Below are 21,394 nucleotides of genomic sequence, written 5' to 3'. Positions count from 1 at the left end.
TTTATTTTAGTGCATTTATATAACTTTAATTTTTATTTTATAAAAAAATTAAATCCAAATTTGTTTTGCTCAACTTTAAAAAAATGAAAACTTTATTGTGTAATTGCTATTTCACTTGATTTTTCATGAGAACAACTTTAACACAGAAATTTATTACATGTCAACATGTACACTTGTGGTGAAACATTTTTGTGTGCATCATGTTTTGGATCCTTCAAAATTGTTGAAAATTAATGTTATCGATGTGGTATAAAAGCACATTGGTCATATATTTTGTGTATTCCTAAGCACCTAGCAAAGCTTTACCAAGCCTCCACAAAAAGAAGAATTCAAATAATGTGAAAGTAAATTTCACCTTTTAAAATGATGATGTTAAGGCAAATTTTACATACAAGAATAATGACATCAATGAGTTCGATGATATTAAAGGCCTTGATAATATGACAAACTTTGAGGTGACTAATTTCTTTGAATATTAGAATTAGAAAAGCTTGGTAGAGAAATAACTAAAACAATTTAAATTATGTTTTATTTATATTTTCATTTAGCTTCCTTATTTTCTTGTAATAAAAAGCATTATTGTTTGGAATAAATTTTGTTTTATTAAATATTTGTTTTAATACATTTTCTTTCTTTTATTGAAGAATATAGATATTTTTCTTTCTTTTATTGGACATAAGAATGAATAAATATGCCTTGTAGATAGTGTTACAATGCATACCATACTTAAAGATAAAAAATATTTTTCTTATTTAACAATAACCAATGGAAATGCCAATGCAATAGCAAGTAATACCAAAATAATTGATAGCTCTAGAAAAGCAACTATAATAATATCCGAATGAACAAAATTTTTTATAAACAATATATTATATTCATCTAAGTCTCAAAAAAATTTGTTAATTTTAAATATATTGCCTGAAATGGATATCGTATTAAGATTACAAATGATAAATCTGTTGAATAATTGCATATCACATGTTTTAGATTTAGAAAGAAATATATCCTAGAGAAATTATGCACATTATCTTCTAGTTTGTACTATACAAATATTAGCATAGTTGAAATAAACACAATAATAAACCAGAAGTTTATTGATTAAGATACATTTATCATTTGACATGATCGGTTGGGCCATCTTAGTCACTTATAATGTGAATAATTATTGAAAATTCATATAAACATCCATTGAAGAACCGAACGAATCTTCAATTTTAGAATTTTTCATGTGCTAATTATTATCAAGGAAAATTAATTAAAAAACCTTTAATTGCAAAAGTTAGGATTGAATCCCCTACTTTTTTTGAACATATCTAAGAAAATATATGTGGATCCATCCATTTATCATGTGGACTATTTAAATATTTTATAGTTTTAATACATGGATCTAAAAGATAGTCATATGTGTATTTGTTATGAACATATAATTTAGCATTTGGTAGATTACTTGTGAAGATGATTCAATTAAGAATACAGTTTCTAGATTATGTACTTAAGACAATTTTTCTTGATAATGCAAAATTGTAAACTTTTAATGATAATTACATATTAATTGGAATAATAGTTGAAAAATTTGTTACTCATGTCCACTTTCAAAATGGTCTAATATAATCATTCATTAAACCCCTCTAATTGAAAGCAAAACTTTCTATTTTAGCATATGGACATGCGATTTTACATACAGTAATACTTGTGCGCATCAAGCTAATGAGTTATCATAAATTCTTCTTATTACAATTGGCTTTTGGTTAGGAACCAAATATTTCACATCTTAAAATTTTTGGTTGTGCAATGTTTGTTTCTATTGCTTCATCACAATGTACAAAGATCGAACCTTAAAAAAGCTTGTCAATATATGTTAGTTTTGAATCTCCTTCTATAATCACTTATCTAGAACCATTAACTGAAGATTTATTTACAACACATTTTGATGATTGTTATTTTGACGAGACGGTTTTCCCAACATTTGAGGGAAAAATAAGCAGTTAGACAAAGAAGTTACATGAAATATGTTATAATTATCTCATTTTGATTCTCGTAAAAGTAAAATGAACTTGCAATTTAAAAAATAATTCATTTGTAAAATATTGCAAATCAATTGGAAGATACATTTAATGACCTTAAGAGAATTACCAAATATCATATTCTAGTTGAAAATGCTCCAATTAGAATTGATATCCCAATAGATAATTATAAAGTAAAAATGAATCTAAGCCACATTTAAAGTGTGGTAAACTAGTTGGTTCTAAAGATAAAAATCCTAAAAAGAATGAATGAGCAAAAAAAATATGTCATAATTAAGGAGGCTGGTTTTTAGAAGAGTATGAAAACATAACTAATTAGAAGACCTTAAAAGAGGTCCCAGTACCTGAAGATTATGAAGAAATCTTGATAAGTTATGTCATTATGGGAAAAAAATGGAACGAAAAATATAGTTGTTAGTGACATGTTTTTCATATAATCTTGCTATGAAAATATTGAATTAAAATGAGGATCTTGAACTGAAATTGATTAAACAATGTAGATATAGAAATGATTGTTCAAAATGAAAAGATGTAATTCAAGTATAATTAAATTCACTTTCAAAATGTGAAGTTTTTAAACATATAATCTGAATACCTAATGGTGTAGAGGCAATTGGACATACATGAGTGCTTGTGCAAAAAAAAAAATGAAATTGTTAGATATAAGGCACATCTAATAGCACAAGGATTTTTACAAAGACTTGATATTGATTATGAAGAGAATATTCTCTTGTGGTGGATGCAATTTTTTTAAGATATCTAATTAGTCTGGTAGTACATAGAAAACTTGATATGCATCTAATGGATGTTGTTACTAGGGGTGTTCACATAATGGGACGAAATCAGGATGCTCGTGTCCCGTGTCCTGTGTCAAAAAAATATCGAGATTAAATTTTGGTCTCATATCCCGTTCTATCCTGAAAGTCCTCTCGTCCTACTAAGAATCGAGACAGGAACGGAACGTCTTGTCATCCTAATAAATCAAACAATATGGAAGAAAGGTTTGGAAAATAACATTAATTAAAATTTTAAATCACATAATTTATTAAATTTAAAAACACAAGTACATAAATCACAAGAATTTAAAGTTATTTTTTGATTTACATCAATTACAAATATAAGTGTATAACACATGATGATAGTAATTATAAGTAATTTTTAGATTATAAGAGTAACAATAATTGACAAGTCAGACACGATATCAAGTCATTATTTTTCTTTTTTAATTGAGATATGAAAATATAGCAAGAAATACAATATAAATAAAAATTATTAAATAAATAGATATAAAAATAAATTATATTAATATAATTAATATATTATAAAAAAGATATTACCATGTATTGCTTACTTTATAAGTCTGTATCATTAAAATTATCAATAAAAAAATTTTTATTTTTAAATAAGAACTACACATATTGAAATTGTAATAGATATAATTAATATATTTAATGTATATCTATAAAATAAAAAAATAATATATATAGTATTCGAGATAGGACGGGATGTCCCGAAGGCAATCCTGTTTCCCATCCTGTCCTGATTATTTTCAAGTTGAGATGAGACCCGTCCCAATATGACTGAGACAAAATTGGGCCAATCGAGATGAATACAAGTTGAATGCCCCAAGTTGTTACATCCTATTTATATAGCTTTTTAGATATAAAAATTTATATGAAAATTCTTAAAGGATTCAAATTGCAAGAAGCATGTTGATGGATTCCATGGCATGAATGACATGGCGTTAATGACAACAAAGCTTGAGGATGGTAATCATGAACATGGTGGCATGAAAGGAGCCCAAGGCAAGCAGCAAGGAGCTCAACACTTCCAATCCAACATGCCTAAAGACCTTTTACAACATATTGGAGGTCCAATAATAAGAGCCTGAACTAAAGTCATGAAGCAAGCCTTGTTTAGTTGTGTGCAAGAAGTCAAAGATCTTGGAGAGCATTGGGGCACTCCTCTCAAGCTTAAAGGAGAGCCTCTAAGCTTGTATAATGTACTTAAGATCCAAATCCATGAAGAGTCAAGCCCAAGAAATGCAAACCCTAACCCAATGTAAGGAAGACTATAAGTTGAGCCTCTTGCAAGCAAGGAGGTATGAAACACTAGTGAAGAAGTCAAGGGTGGCGTGATTTTAAATTCTTTATAATCCCTTAATTGTCTCCTAAATTATTTTCTATTTAATGGTCCTTTGACTTGACTCTCTTTTTTAAGGAGCAAGACTAGTCATAGTTTTATATTTTAAGTCTAGTTAAAGATTATGATTAATTATATTATTTTAATTTCTAAGTTTTATAATCCCATAATTTTAGGATCACATCTCCTAAATTATATGGCTGAATATTTATTTTATATTATTTTCTTTCTTTTTTTAATATTAGGAAATTAAGGTTTTAATTTTAGAAAATAGTCTTCTCTATGAGCTTATATATATTAGGCATGCTCCCTCTTGTAAAGAGGAGAGAAGTTGAATGAAATTATTCATTTTATAATTTATAACTCTTATGAGCCTTAGTGCTTTGTGATGGCATTCCGTGTGAGAAACCGATGTGATCAAGAGCATGATCAACTCTTGTAGTGTCTTTAAAGGTTGAGGTTCCTAGAGGTAGGTGCTCTAAAAAATCTTATTCTTAGTCATTATCCCATTATTTATTTTATTTTTTTCTTTATTCGTCATAAATTTTGTCCATTTCATTTTGTTTTCGTGTTTTTATTGTGTTTCAGAGTTCTGTCCCTAATCTAGCACGATCCTGCTTTCGCATCCCCTATCACATGTAAAGATTCTTAAGAAAAAATATGCAATTTGTTTGCATAAATCTTTGTATATATTGAAACAATCTAAAAGAACGTGATATAACCATCTTAGTAAATATTTGTTAAAGAAAAGTTATAAGAATGATCCAATCTCTCTATGTGTTTGATAAAAAGAAATGGATCAAAGTTTGTTATAATTATTGTTTATATGGATGATTTGAATATAATTAAAACTTTTGAAGAGCTTAAAAAGGTAGTTGATTTTTTAAAGAAAGAATTTGAAATAAAAGATCTTGGAAAAATAAAGTTTTGCCTCAATTTACAAATCAACCACTTAGCAAATAGAATTTTTTTTTTCATCAACCAACTTACATTGAAAAACTATTGAAGCAATTTTACATAAACAAAGCATATTCATTAACTACTTCGATAGTTGTAAGATCTATTGTTAAAAAAAAAGATCATTTTCATCATCAAGAGAAAGATGAAGAACTTCTTGATCCTAAAGTACCGTATCTTAGTGCCATAGGTGCACTAATATATCTTGCTAATTCAATAAGACTTGATATTACATTTGTTATAAATTTGTTAACAAGATTTAATTCTTCCCCAACAAAAATGTATTGGAATAGAGTTAAACACATATTTCAATATCTTTGAGGGACAATTGATATCGAATTATTTCATTTTAATGAATTTGGATAACAATTTATTGGTTATGTAGATGTAGTATTCTAATTAGATTTACATAAAGGTAAATCACGAACTGAATATTTGTTTACTTGTGAGGGTAAAACAATATCTTAGCGTTCAACAAAACAAACTTTAGTTGCTACCTTATCAAATTATGCAAAAATAATTGTAACTTATGATACAAGTGGATAATGTATTTGGTTACGGTCAATGATCCTTCATATCCAAAAGATGAGTGGCTTATTGTTAGAAAAAAAAATTCCAACAATATTATATGAAGATGAAACAGCTTGCATGACTCAATTAAAAAGAGAAAACATCAAAATAGAACAAAACATATTTCTCTAAAAAAAAATTCACTCATGATCTTTTGAAAAGCGGTGGTATTAATGTCTTGCAAATTCTCTCATGTTACAATCTTGTAGATTCGTTTATTAAGACATTACCAACTTCAACATTTGAAAAGTTAGTGTGTGGTTTTGGAATGTGAAGATTCAGAGACATATAGTGATGGTGTCATCAGTGAAAGTGAAGTAATATTGTTACAAACCGGAGATTAGGAGAAGTAAATATCATGTTGTGCACTTTTTTTCCTAAGGTTTTGTTCCACTGTGTCCTAAAAAGATTCTTAAAAAGGTAAATTTAACAAGTGTTTAAAAATATTATGTACTCTTTTTTTTTTCACTAGGCTTTATTCTATTGGTTTTTCTTCATAAGATTTTAATGAGATACAATATTTGTTATAGACATTCAAGGGGAAGTATTATAAATATTATGTTATGAATGTCCATAACCCATACCTCTTAGGATTCTTTTATCCTTAGTGCATGTTCCAACGAATGTCTTAAAAGGAGTTTATTGTAGTTAATACCTTATAATCTTCAAAGGCTATATAATGTACCATTATTAATAGGATAGAACTTTAATGATTGGATGATTAGAAATAGAGATCATGTCTAAAGCATATTTACCTAAGTGGATAAGAAATTCTCTTCTATTAATTTCTCCCCCATTTCTTATCTTATTTTGTTATTTTCTATTATTCATATTACTCATATTTTATAACACGTTATTAGTATGAATTGGCTCTGAAAATAAGATATGAGCTTTTAGATTAATGTGTTCATATTACTTATATTTTATAACATTATATATCTATTTGATTCACACATTATGTTGATTATTGGTATCATACCCTTTATATTTTTACATTCAAGTATGAAAAAAAAAATTGGGACAAAAAAGAACAATATTTATTATCACTAATCTATATATAATTACACACCCACACATCATATATTATAAAGAAAATTATATTATTATTTTTAGCCAACAAAGAAAATTATATTGTTCGCAATCACAAGTAGTAAACATATTATAACCACTTTAGACTTCGTAATCAATTTTTTTACTATTGTTATCAAAGATGTCATATTAATTAGTGATCAATATAACCAATAAATTTAAATTTAAAATATCTATTAAGAAATATTAAAATAATAAATTATCTGTTCATAATTCGAGCATCAAGAAACTACTTACAATCTAATAAACTTAATCAATAGCAATATATAAATGTATAGTTGAATTTTTTTTCATTATTTTTAATTATTCTTGCCAGAATTTACGTCAAACAATATAATTTAAAATGTTGATGCATGCATACTCGGATACTCAATAGTATTTTATAGACAACAAATGTTGAATAATTTTTTTTGTTATATAAAAGGGTTTGAAAATAACTTGTTAAAGCTCAGATGCCATTAAACAATGGTATTTATTTGATTGAATGCTAAAATACAGGACATGAGCTGGTGTCCCCCCTATTCTTTGATTGAATACAGAAAATGACACTGCGAACTAAGCCTCCAATATCTTTCTTCAGGATTTCTTGTTTGGTACTCGAAGCCCTCCGAGAAATGTGCAGAACTATTCGCTGATGGGCACTTGAAGCCGCAATTGCAAAGCGAAGAAAGCGATTGATTGTAAAAGAATGAGCTGAAGTAGATAGCTCGAGGATCATCGAGGAGGAACCATCAAGATGTATGCGCGACTGGTTCTTTCTTTCGTTTTTGTGTTTCTATTCCTATTCTCTTACTCAATTTTCATAGGGACTTTCGACATTCGATCTTACTTCAATCCTCTGTCAAAGTTGCCGGTGGTTTCGCCCGGTCCATGTGCACCGGAACCGCCTCTTCGGGTTTACATGTACGATCTTCCCCGCCGATTCAATGTTGGCATGCTTAATCGCCGGACCACGGAGGAAACTCCAGTCACCACCCGGGATTGGCCGCCATGGCCCAAGAATTCTGGGTTGAAAAGGCAACACAGCGTTGAGTACTGGATGATGGGCTCACTTCTTTTTGAAGGAGAAGGAGACTATAGGGAAGCGATAAGGGTTTCGGATCCGGAAATGGCGGATGTGTTCTTTGTGCCTTTCTTTTCCTCCTTGAGTTTCAATACGCACGGGCATAATATGACGGATCCGGCTAATGAGATTGATCACCGATTACAGGTACTTCATCGGGCCGACTTCGGCAATTTGTTGCTTTCAGTTAGTTCACGACGACGTTGTTGTTGTTGCTTTTTAAAATATAATGCTTTCTTACTGACCCACTGAATATGGATTATGGAATGTCCGCGTAGTAAGCATTCGATATTTTGTGGTGTAATTGCTATATGGGTGATTGAGAGTTGAGACTCTTCAGTTGTTGTGATGATCCAAATTATATATAACTTCGTAGTTTCCTTTCACTAGACCTCCCAAGCTCAATATATGCTTTTCTTTGTGAAGAATTCTGCAGATGAAGTTAATAATGGCTTGTTTCTGTTGTCAGATTGATTTAATTGAATATTTGCGGCAATCCAAGTACTGGCAAAGGTCTGGAGGTCGAGACCATGTTATTCCTATGACACACCCCAATGCCTTCAGGTTCCTGCGTGATCAGGTGAATGAATCTATTCAGGTTGTTGTAGATTTTGGCCGCTACCCCAAGAATGTGTCTAGTTTGAGGAAAGACGTGGTTTCCCCATACGTGCATGTTGTGGAGTCATTTGAAGATGATGAATCTTCAGATCCATATGAGTCTCGTACTACACTGCTTTTCTTCCGGGGGAGGTTATTCAGGAAGGATGTACGTCTGGCCTAAAACTTGATTCAAAGAACAACAATTTCTCCCTTGAAATTCCAAGAAAGTTGATTTTGTTGGTTTTCTGATCTTGTAGGAAGGCATTGTACGAGTTAAGCTAGCTAAGATATTGTCTGGATATGATGATGTTCATTACGAGAGAAGTGTTGCTACTGGAGAAAACATTAAAGCGGTATGCTGTTTAGTTATGCAACATTGTAACTCAATGACACTTTTCAAACTCAATTGTCTCAACCAAACCCCGCCCCCCTAAAAAATAAAAATAAATAGGAGAAAATGTTAAAGAACCTCTGTAGGACATTAGATCTCTAAATATTGTGAAATCAATGTTTTGGGCAACTGATCCAATTGTATGCGGAAACGTTTTTCGGGGGGTGAGAAATTTGGATGCATGAGTTGCATTACTCTTTGTAATTAGAATACCACCGAACCGATTCCCTTTACCTCCCCGCTCATCTTCAGTGGGGAATTCTGTAGTCAGCCATTTCATAAAGTTAAAAATTGACCCATGTGTTACCTTCTCATCTTTGTCAGTCAAGGGAGAGGAACCTTTGAAAAAGTTAAAAGACATTCTGGATTACTTTAATAGGTTCCAATCCTTCGCATTGCTCCTCTCTGCATAATATCTTAAAAATGCAAACTGATAATACTTTTTTATTGAGATGTAATTTGCTTTTGACGAACCAAATGTAATGTTTCCAAAATAATCATGCAGAACACTAAACTTACTGGTGAGCAAATCTCCAATTCATGAAAGAGCAGCAAGTCTTGACATTTAGATTTAATTTTTCCACTGTCGCATAAAACTGTCTTGTGTTACTGTTATCCCAATAGAGCATACTCAGTTTTCTTTCTTTTGGGACATAAGAGACTCCATTTTGAGGGTGTAACGACCTCAAAACTTTCTTGGTGACCTAACCAGATAGATTACTGTCTCCTAAGTTTTTTTTTCCCTGTTTGCATCTTGTTCTCTTTCTAATGTTTCTTTATCATGTGAAGATCATTGACTATAGTATTTCTCTATTCTCTGCCTCTATTACAACAGTCAGCTAAGGGGATGCGTTCTTCAAAGTTCTGTCTGAATCCAGCAGGAGACACACCTTCATCTTGTCGTCTTTTTGATGCCATTGTGAGCCACTGTGTTCCTGTCATTGTGAGTGATCAAATTGAGCTCCCATTTGAGGATGAGATTGACTACACTCAATTCTCATTGTTTTTCTCTTTCGAAGAGGCATTAGAGCCAGGCTACATGATCGACCAGCTTCGTAAATTTCCAAAGGAAAAATGGGCCGAAATGTGGATGAAGTTGAAAAACATATCCCATCATTATGAATTCCAGTATCCTCCCAAGAGGGAAGATGCTGTTAACATGTTGTGGAGACAGGTCAAGCACAAACTTCCCAAGGTCCAACTTTCTGTCCATAGAAGCCGGAGGTTAAAGATCCCAGATTGGTGGAAGCGGAGATGATTCTTGGAGCTGGCTTTGTTGACTGTATAAATTCACATGCAAGTTGGGGACAGCCCTTGGCAGAGAAGAATACCATTGATATGACCCGTCTACACCCAATTTTTTTACAATGGAGATTTCGATTTGATAGCATTTTAACCTGTGATCTGTTTTGGTCGTTAATCTTTGATGGGTGTGATGCATTTGCCCCACTAAAGAGCTTGATCCTTATCAACATTCACCATTCTGATTTTGCAGAAATTGCTTCTTCTTTAATTTTTTTTCTTGAGTGTCTTAGCTGAAGGTGGATTGTGTAATTTGTACAAGTGAAGGTATATTCAATTGAATTTTAAGCTGTAACCACATTTCAAGGTTTATAAAAATATTTTTACCAGCAAATTGTAGGGTTTATATAAATAGGATTTTTGGCTGAAGAATTGAGCTGGCCTTTGGTTTAAGTTTGAAGGTTTCAAGGAGTAGCATTTATAATTACTGACGTCCTTGGATTGAGATTTTCTGTATTATTAGGCTATTAGCATTGATAATGAGTGTATTTGTATGATTAAAGATGATTTTAACATTTCATAGGCATTTGTGTTTTTTTAATTTTTAAAATAGAAGAATTCTAATTAATCTAATGTACTAAAAAAACTCAAGTAGAAAAACCTTCGAAGTGTTTTTGAAGTAATCACGAAAAATCTTCTTGAATTTGTATAGCATTGAAGTTCAGAAAAAAAGATGGGTCGAACACGATTGGTCAGGTTTCGACTCGAGTGCGTGTTCAGTTTGTAAATCTGGATCCAATTTAAGACGTCTTTTTTTTTTTGCAGTTTGGATCGAACACAATTATTCAATGGAATATACAATTAGAAAAAAAAAAAAATCTTGAGAGTCAAGGTGGTGACTCAGCCTTGTGCAATTTCATCATAACGTTGTGCTTTGGGGCAAAGGCCAAGGAAGAAACTACATGCCAGAAACATATAATAACAGTCGCATCATGGAAAATGCACAATGTTTTACTATGAGAGAAGCTGATGGAGCAAACTTCCCACCTAAGATCTTTTGTATGGTTCCCTTTGTTTTGTGTTTGATAAGAAATGCTTTTTTGTTTCCGTCGATGTTTTGGATAGAGAAGACTAGCATTTTTTACAAAGAGAAGTTAACGTTGACAAGACAAAGAAATGAATGGAATAAAATATGAAAGATCGCTTACACTAAATTAAAATGCAATCATGATGAACAATAAACAAATCTCAGGAAATTCGTAGGCGGCAAAAGTCATGGAGGAAGAAGAAAGTGTGAGAGCAAGGAGTTTCAGGGAGGAGGATTACAAGAATAGAAGAGTGTTCTTGAGAAGCTACCCACTTCATCGGAGGGAGGATGTTGAAGAAGTAGAAGAGCTGATGGAGCATGGATGTAAATGTAATGGAAAGAGGACCATTAATTGTTACACATTATCAGAAGGGCTCTTTGTTTTGAGGAAATACACGTGTAAGATTTCATTTTATGTTCTAGCTTCCTACTATGGCCATCTTTTTCTTTTATAGTTGTTAAGAGTTTCACAGCAAAAGCCTTACAAAAAAATGTGGTTTATAAATTTTAAGGATTCTTCCATCTAATAATTTAGTTTTATGAGATGAGCTCTTTTATTAAACTTGTACTCGTAATATTAGTGCCTCATTAAGAGATTGATCTACCATGGAGGATTATGGAACCATTGACATGCCCCTCATGAATAAAGTGGCATTGTTGCTGGTTTCACATTGGCTTTTATATAAAGCTCTTTCTTTAAATGGTTGCTCATACTAGTATCCTCCTCTTTTCATCTCCATCTCTTCTATTTAAAAAAATATGGGGAAATTGACGTTTTGTTTGTATACATAATTAAAATGGTAGCTTTGACCCAGTGTAGGTTATTTTTAAGCCTCATTGAGTGATAAATGGCGTCTGAATTTATGTGCATTCATGTGTATCTTTCATCCCCTCCCTTTGCTGTTGGGAGTTGGGACTCTTCTATCAAGTGAATAGATTGGCTCACAAACCCAATTACATGTTATTAAACTCTGGCCATCTTTTATTTTTTTCAAGAAAAATATTTTTTTTGCATAATGATTGATATAAAATTTGGTTATAGTATAGTTTAGATTTTCAGATAATATTTTAGTCTCTTTGCCCTAAGAAATCATGATGAAATTTTTTTTCAAGTTTTATTCTTTCACAAATAAAAAAGTTAAGACTTATTTGACCATACTCTCTTTGTTTAATAAAAACAGAGATTTATAATTAAGTGACGAGAAACTTTCTTCCAAATAATTTGATTGTTTATACTTAAAAAATATTAGGAAAAAATTAAATATAATATAAAAAATATCAAGTTTATTCCATAAAAAATAAATGAGTGTGGTTCTAATAAATTGTAACTATTGCATCTCGTTCAATACAGATTTTTCTGTGTAATTTTTTTTTTGGTTTTCTTACTTTTAATAAATTTTAATATTTCATTAATTCAATAATTATATAAAATTATTAAAAAATTCATTTATAAAACAATTGTTAACACTTTGATCCCTACTTTAAAAATTTGCTAATATAATATATCAAGTTGTCAATTTTTTTAAAAAAACTTATATATTCAAGAAATCAATATGTCAATAATTCTCTTACAAGAGACTCAAATGTTGTTCTTTCATGTTTATGTAAGTATCAATTTCACCCCAAAACTCTTTTTTTCCCCAATTTTGTCTTTAACAGTTGTGGAAGACACACTAGTGCCTAGAAATGAGGTTTAGCCCCCACAAGCTAGCTACATCTAATGGCTTAGCTACTAATCTCATATATAAACTCCTTTTCCAAAATGTTAAAAAAAAGGAAGAAAGGTACAAATTGAATCATGAACCATTTTTCAAAAAACATTAAGGAACCTATACTATCAGGTGGCGTAAAATAAATTATTAACTATAAAAATGGGGCATCAAGCACTTTCCATCAATTTGCTCCTAATTGATGTTTACCAACCTCAATTCCCTCTCTTCCTCCCTCAAGCCCCCTCCCTCTCTCAGCCTCCTTCACCATTCAATCCCTCAAATCCATCCACGGCTCCTCTACCTGACATTAGATCTCATCCTCATCTTCCTCTTCACCTTCAATTATCCTCAATGCTTCCTCTAAGTTTTTCTTCTGTACCAGCAATGTGATTAAGGATGGCATCCCACAACCACATCCTAAAACTATAGATGAAGTTGTGTGGTTATTGCTGGCAAGTGACAAGGGTCTTTGGATATCCACATTAAGTTGGTAATTGCATTCAAACCCCTCAGCTTCACAGTAGCTTTGTCATACCTGTAACCTCCTTGAGGTTAATCATAATTAACTCTAAATCATAGTAATCCGAGGTTTTAAAAGAAGAATTTCTCAAAATTATTTCATAGAAATCTCAATTTGCCAATTCAAATATTAAACATAATTTAAGGACTCTAAATTAGAGTTTTGAAAACAAAGCGACAGCTTGAAAATCAATTGGGACCTAATTAATGAGTTCAAAAACAAGTTCTATGCAGAAATGACATGTGTGCTGCAGCTTATGGCTCGTGCGCCATGGCGCATTACACGAAATTTGACAGATCAGTGCTATCATTTGACAGCACAGGGAGTGAAATTTTCGATGCGCCTTAAATCTCCATCTGACGTCTGATTAAGGTGGTTTCGGTGTCTACACGGAGATTTCTCCTAGCTCTACCTAATGGTGCCGGTTTCACGCTCAAATTTATGTTCTATAAAAAGTTGAATACCAAAACCCATTTTAATACATTTTCACAAAATCTCCCAAATAGGGTATTCCAACTCAACCACACGTGCCAATAGCCTACACCAACCCTCTGACCACACTCAATGAACTCTTACAGACTCGTGCAACACACCACACACAATCAAACACACTTATTTCACAAAATCACTACTCAACTTCAATTTTCACAAAACATAGAGGGGGAGGAAAAGTTGCACAAAATTAACCATTTTATTTATATTTCTTAAAAAATACATATGTTCCTACTTGCAGAAGTATTTTGGCCCTATCCACAGGTTCACAAATAAAACTCAGTAACTCAGGGCACAAATATAGTAGTTAAATACAAAATCATGCAAGTAGTGCACCAATCATGACAATTGCTCCTAGTTGGCAAAGGCATTAATAAATACACATGTAAATAGAAAAAGAGAGGCATATAGAGGATTACTCCACCAATCCTAAGCCTCTGTATGTTTTTCCTAACTCAGATCCAATGAGCTAGGTCCTGAAAATATTGACAATTGAGGGATGAATACAACCACTCAATAATCAAGTTTCACTTAACCCTTACAGTTACATATTAATTATAAATAGATGTAATTTAGCACATAAACACATATATCCCATAGCATTGGGCCACGGTTCACAAAACTAACAACCATGTGACTGGGCTTGCCATAAAATACCATATCATGATATTTTTAAAAACATAACTCAAGGTTACAAAAATAACAACCATACGCCCTTAACACATGCCAGACCACAAAATTAACAACCATGTGGCCGGACTTATATGCATGATTATATGTCAACCTTATATCCTCTTGTTGCCTCCGACACAAAACCGATGGCTATCACCCGACTAAGTCCTTCACTGACTAACCAGCCTTCTATTTGTGAGGAACTACTGGGTTAAGGTTAACTCACTTACTTATGTAATCCAATTTCCCCCAATACTAACAACCATGGGGTGTCGTATCCCTAATCTAGCCTTCTCATAAATCGATGGAGACTAGTTTGGTTTGAGTCCCTCGTAAAACAAGTGAGATAGTCCCGAAACAATCATGGGATAAGGGCTACTCTCGATTCCAGAGGTCGGCGCCAAGGATAGTTCTTGATTCCAACAGTCACTGCCAATACCACGTGGATTTCAACCAATCTACTCCTCTCCCTAGACGAACTCCCGCCAATGATAATGCTATGCACATTATGCATTTCAACAATCATTTCTCAACACATGAACTCACATAACACATATGCTTATAATTAACTCATATTTCATCACAATTCTCCACCCATAGTAATAAATCGCAAGTAATTTCATAAAACATTAAGGGTGGCAAAATCAAAGTTTTCTTTCTAAAACCATTTCGCAAATCAACACTTTCCAATACGCATCATCAATTTATTCCACAAATCACATTTCACAAATACAATTAACATTTAACTATAAAAATTAAGTTTCCCATGATTACCTCAAACCTTTGAGAGGTTAAAGGTTTACCCTTCATTATATCAACTTTTTCGAGCTTTAATGAGCTCAAATGGTGCCAAAACAAATATCTGTACAACTATATTACAAGGATATTATCATTATCTAGCTCTTAAAACTTTATCAACATAAACTCCACATACACTATTTTTATCAATTCATAATCAATACCCATTCTTATCCAATAGGCTTATTAGATTTTATTAATGCATATTATCATTATTAACACCTCAACCCATCATTAATGCACATTAACCTCTCTCAACTACCTCATAAATGCCAATTTTTGGGTATTCAATGCTCCTATAAACCAACCACTTGTAAAATTATCAATGTGATATTCCAATACATTAAATAACTCTCATTTAACTTATTTTAACTAATAGGATCGGACCCATACTCCTATGGACTGAAAATCCATTTCCTAACTCAAACCCTACCATAAATCATTATAAATGAGGGAGAGAAAGGGAGAAGAAGGCACCATAATCTTACCTTAAATGTTTGGTAGCTTCAATCTATCAATAATAGGACTAAAATTCATGTCCTAATAGAGAAAAAATTAAGCTCTTCGTTTTCTTCCTCTTTTTCTCTTCTGTTTTCATACAGCTCACGAGCTTATTTATCTAATTTTTAGCCATGCACCGCAGCGCAGAGGAGCCCATTACGTTTAAATTATCTCCATGCAGAGTAACGGACCAACCACGCACCGTGGCATGTGGCACAGAAAATAATTCTTCACTTTTCCATCCTCTTTTCTTGCTCGGGTGGCCCACCATTGATCCAAACCTACTTCTAGGGCTAAAATCACAACAATTATGCCAAGTTAATCTCCTCTGGCCACACACCTCATTAACTCACTAACTACCCTCATTAGGTTAATAAATCAAGGTTAAGATTTTTTGGATGTTACAATACCCTAAGGCAGCTTCCTCTGTAGTGTTTAATTTTCCAAGCCAGAGCCTTGTTTGACTCTCAAGGTCTCAGATTGTAGCAGCCCACCTACCCTATTTCTTATGGCAAACACCCCTGTACTTCTTGTAACTGCCAATGGAGACATCATCATTGAATGATTTATTTGATTTCTAAACATAGGTCAAGTCTTCCTTGGTAGGAAAAGGAGTAGAGATAAATGAGGAAGCAAAATCTGAGGGAATGTTAGTGTAAATATGTGTTAATTGCTTCTACCCTCATTATGATGTTATAGGTTTTTCTACATCTTTATTGGTGAAAGTATTAGTCTAATTTACATCAGGGTCAGTGACTATAATTCTAACGAGCTTTTGTCAAGGTTTTTGGAGAAGGTTAGAGAGATCTAGAGAGAGGGAGAAGGTATAATGAAATTCAAGTGGGTCTCGCTAATAAATCAATGTTCGTTTGGTTAAATTTGATGGTAGGTTCTAGGCGCTCCATTTTAAAAAGTTTATTATTTGTTTTACACCATCCAATAGTATAGGTTACCTAGTACTTTAAGGAAAATAGTTTATGGCTAAATTTGTACCCTTTAATCGGAGGTCCTACCCATCTTTTGATTTACTGCTTTGGGCTGTGATTCTCATTATCATCCTTAGGAAGACACTTATGTTTCTAACCCTTACAAATGAACAGTATGTTACTCTTGAAATTGCTCAACCAATGATAAATTCTTGATTTTCCAAAAGCACATTTAATCATGTACACGTTTAGTTTTCAATTTACATATAACAAAAGTCCATTTAAAAGAAGCAACCATTTGATGAATTTGGCAAAAATATATCCCAAAAGTGCATCCCATTTGTTTGGGTTAAAATGATGCAACTCACGAAAGCTCCTTTTCATGAAGTGCATCTCATTTGTTTGGGTTAAATATAGCATTTTCAAGAGAGATGAAAATGTGTGTGATTCAACTAGAAATTGAGAGGTATATTATCTCTCGCACTCACACACACACACACACACACACACACACACACAAAATTGTAATACCTTACTTTTTAATCCCTTGTACTTGACAAGTTAAATCATAAACAGAGCATTTGAGATCCCAACATCAAATAACACAAAAGAATAGTGGGTTTTGGGCATTCAAAGCCCACAGTATTCCTAAAAATCTACAAGCCCACACATAGTTGTCTAATCCCAAAACCACTAAAACATGTTTAAGAATCTTAATTCATTAAATTCATGGTTCATATAAAGGGTTGGGCAAGGCCCAACAAGTCATCAAATCCAACAATAATTCTTAAATCAAAAAAAGTAGAACTCTAATGGATGCAAATTTGCTTTGACCTAAATATGATTTGTTACTTCCTAGTTTTCAAAAGTCATTTTCAACTTTTCAAATGTCAAATGCTGTTTGGATAATTATAATAAGTGTAGATTGACATTGTAAAAGGACTTTGGTAATTGATTTGGAAGTGAATTTTAAAATGTGTAATTTGAAAGCTTTTTAAAAGTCCTTTCCAACTTATTTATAGGACTTTAATCTCATTTATAAGATAGAGAATTTTTATTTTGATTCTATTTATATGACATTTTAATAATTATTATATCCATCTTTACCTTTTTATCTTATCAAATGTTGAAAAGTTATTAAACGTTAGAATATTTTATTTTTTAAGTATGTATATTTACTAGAGGTAAAGTTAAAAACTTATTAAATATATTTTATTCTATCACAATTTTATAAACATTTCTGATATATTATATTTTTATAACAAAAATTATAAATTATCATAAATCAATGTTTTTTTTATAATTGTACATTCAAAAATATATTTCACTATCATCATCCAAACAACTTTTAATGTATCAAATTGACTTTTAAAAAAAATATTCAAACATAAATTTTATTACAATAACTGACTTTTGCTAAATAAACTTTTATCAAATAGACTTTTGACAAATTAAAAATTAAACACACACTCAATTTGTGGTCCAAGCCTTACTTCACACTTTTAGAAAGGAGGTGGTTGAGAGGGAGACTTGATCATCCTGCCCACACACTTTTTTTGAAAATGGAAGTAAAGGAAGTTCTAAAAGAAATTACACATAATGGCCCTAAAAAAATGGAGCATGAAAGCATAAAGAAAACTATCACTTTGTGTTTATAAAAAGGAAGAAACCACCACACATTCTATCTCTCCCTATACTCTACACAGTCTATCCAATCTCTTCAACAACTTATATTCCAATTAACCAAAAAGTATTCCAATTGTTTCAATTTTTGGTTTGACCAATTGAAACACTTTTCTGTTTCAACAAAGTTGACATATTTCCATCAAAACACTAGGCATTTATCAAAGAATAATGAGTTCTCTAATAATTAGTGGAGTACTAATTTTTAACAGAACAATTATAACAATGCGCCAGCATCTTTCTTATAGTTTTTTCATCTTTTATTTCTATTAATCTCTTATCATTTTCAATACTATGTATGCTCTCATCATGCCAGTCTTTCAGTTTTCTCCATCTTTATTTTTAAACACTTGTGTTAGGGGAAATTGTGGTAAAAGATCCTAATAATTCACCATTTGATTTAGAAGTTAGAGACATCGCAACTTTTGATGACACATTCCTCTGGCACACTCACACACCACAAACACAATTTTAAATCATATAGTTGAACAAATCTTAGTGTCATAGCAATATAAACGTTGGACAATAAATAAAAAAGAAAAAAACTTACATACTTAGTTGTATATATTTAAGATGTTTATTTATAATTAAATCAAGACATATAGATCTTTTATATATTATTTACTTTATAATAAAATTTTGTTATTAATATCATTGCATATAAAAAATTCACTCTTTTTAATTTGATTAGATGAAAGTATATAAGATTAAATATATAAATTTTTTCCTAAATAAAAAGGATATGTGCTTCACGAGGACAACTAGAGCAACAAGAAGACTTACTCCTTACGTGCCTTCCCTTAATTCTTACTCAATCCTTCATTTAAAAATAGTAATGAATATCAATGTAAACTAATGTTTCAATAACAAATAGTTATTTAGAGATACACTATAACACGTAACATGCCTACAACTCTTTGATGAAAGATGAAGTGAGAGTGAAATTATATGAGAAATGAAATACTATAAATGTGTGTGCGTGTGTTTATGTAGGTCCTTTATATGTGACTGATAACAGATGACATGGTACTCAACAGGTACCTAAGAATGCCTCTCATCAAGCATGTGCCAAAACAAGCATCACTATTCATTTTATTTATTTATTTATTGTATACATGTGTCTTTCTATGGGAAGCACTCATGTTTGGGACATAATTAGACATTAAATGTTGGTATATCTCCCAACAAGGATTCAAACTTTAGGTCACTATATTATGAAGAATTAATTTTTTTTGCTAGACTCAACCTATTAGTAAATCACTTTTAGTTTTTTTTTTATTGCTTAAAAATACCCTCCTTTTTAAAGCAATTTTGTTCAAGGCATGATAAGGCACTAAATGTGAGTATCTTTTCAGCAAGGTTCAAATTTTGATTCACTACATTGTGAAGAACTAGCTCATTTTGCTAGATCCAATCTTGTTTGTACGTTGCCATTGTTTTTTTTTTTTTTGGGTAAAGTGAATCACTATTAGTTCACGATTATACAAATTTCCTTTCAAAAAATAATCTCGAAACCATATGTTATTGGGCCCAAATGATTCACAAACAAGAAGGCCCAAAACTAGCGAGTGGATCGTTGACCATGATTACAAGGTTCCAAGGCCTAAAACTATGGCTCGTAAATTAGATTTATTAGTGTCTCGTGTGTGAGTCTGGTGTATCGAAATGGGGGAATGAATGACGAATAAATAAATAAGAAAATAAAATAAAATTATAAATCCATTGATCGAGATGTTAGTAACGTCGATATATAAAGCAATCAAAAAAAGAAAACAAAGTTGCAAGTTTTTTAGTCATTCCTTCTACTAATTGATCTGATAGAAAATTAATTATATTAACGTGAATTGTGAATTATGATCCTTTTCATTTATATATCTATCGTTAATCTCAATTCTATTCATTTTTTAATTCCAAGTGCACAGCTTTTGTGGAAAACTTTTTCCCCCACTTTAGCTGCGCAGTGCGCACTTGTGGGCTTTTAATTTAAGATTTTTCATCGTCTTCACGTAAGTTTTTATCATCATATAACTCAACTTTGATATTTCTTGTTGGGTACAAGAAGCATCCTCAATGGCAAGAGAATCCAAGAGGTCCTGGTAACAAGAGAACAGAACATCTATATAGGTAGATTTAACATTACATCTTAACCTTAATCGGACAAACGAGTTTACGTATATTTTTATAGCTCTTCCATATAGTTAATATGGAGATCATAAGCAAAAATAAAGACGATGACTCATGGGGCAAGAAGTCGAGGTTAAGATTGTTGGGATGTCAAATGTTCAGAAAAAGTTTTACATCAAGTAAAGTTGAGTTGAAAAAGAGGTATATAAGTGTACAAAACCCATAAATTTAATGTTTTAAAGTTTTTAGTTAAGATATAATGTCATACTCGTTTATATGTATTTTTTTAGAATCATTGGACTCATACTAAAAAGGAAGATTGTTAGGAGGTCAAGCATGAGCTGACTTGGCTTAATATGAAAAAAAGTCTTATGTCAAGATAGAATTGGGTTGAAAAAGAAACATATAAATGGAAAAGACTCATAAACTTAATGCCTTAAGATTTTAGATTAAGATGTAATATCATATTTGCTTATATGTGTCCTTTTTGCTCTTCCAAGATGCTCCCCTATCCCAACAAAAATATTTATTTCTATCAATTGTTAATTAAAAATACTATAAATATACTTTCTCCATTAAAAAATGTAAAGCATTTTTAATTGAATCATATCTTACAATAAAGTGGTCAATTGTCTTTAAATTAACACTATCTTACAATAAAGTGATTTATTTATTAAGAGCACTTTTAAAAATAACATATTAATTACATCTTCAAACACTAAAAATATCTTATATTTTTAGACATCCAAACTCTAAAAAAATACCTTATATTTTTTAATGAAGAAAATATAACTTATTAAA

General features: G+C 31.4%; 1 protein-coding gene across 3 annotated transcripts; it reads left to right on the top strand.

Moving 5' to 3' along the window:
* The first annotated feature begins 7,303 nt into the window (after positions 1-7,303).
* LOC129292550 (probable arabinosyltransferase ARAD1) lies at positions 7,304-10,472 on the top strand. 3 transcript variants are annotated; one of them, XM_054930116.1, is made up of 5 exons: positions 7,306-7,520; positions 7,630-7,992; positions 8,315-8,611; positions 8,703-8,798; positions 9,672-10,472. In XM_054930116.1, exons 2-5 carry the CDS (start codon positions 7,684-7,686, stop codon positions 10,092-10,094), a joined length of 1,125 nt encoding a protein of 374 aa, XP_054786091.1. In that variant the 5' UTR covers positions 7,306-7,520; positions 7,630-7,683; the 3' UTR covers positions 10,095-10,472. The 3 variants fall into 3 exon arrangements, with proteins under 3 accessions (XP_054786089.1, XP_054786091.1, XP_054786090.1); XM_054930115.1 differs by having other exon boundaries at positions 7,589-7,992; XM_054930114.1 differs by having other exon boundaries at positions 7,304-7,992.
* Positions 10,473-21,394: the final 10,922 nt, after the last annotated feature.

This window comes from Prosopis cineraria, unplaced genomic scaffold (assembly GCF_029017545.1).
Source record: "Prosopis cineraria cultivar Desert tree isolate PC_DT_omini unplaced genomic scaffold, ASM2901754v1 PC14, whole genome shotgun sequence".
In the NCBI taxonomy this organism is placed as follows: Eukaryota; Viridiplantae; Streptophyta; class Magnoliopsida; order Fabales; family Fabaceae; genus Prosopis; species Prosopis cineraria.
This window is presented reverse-complemented; position numbering and strand designations above follow the sequence as displayed.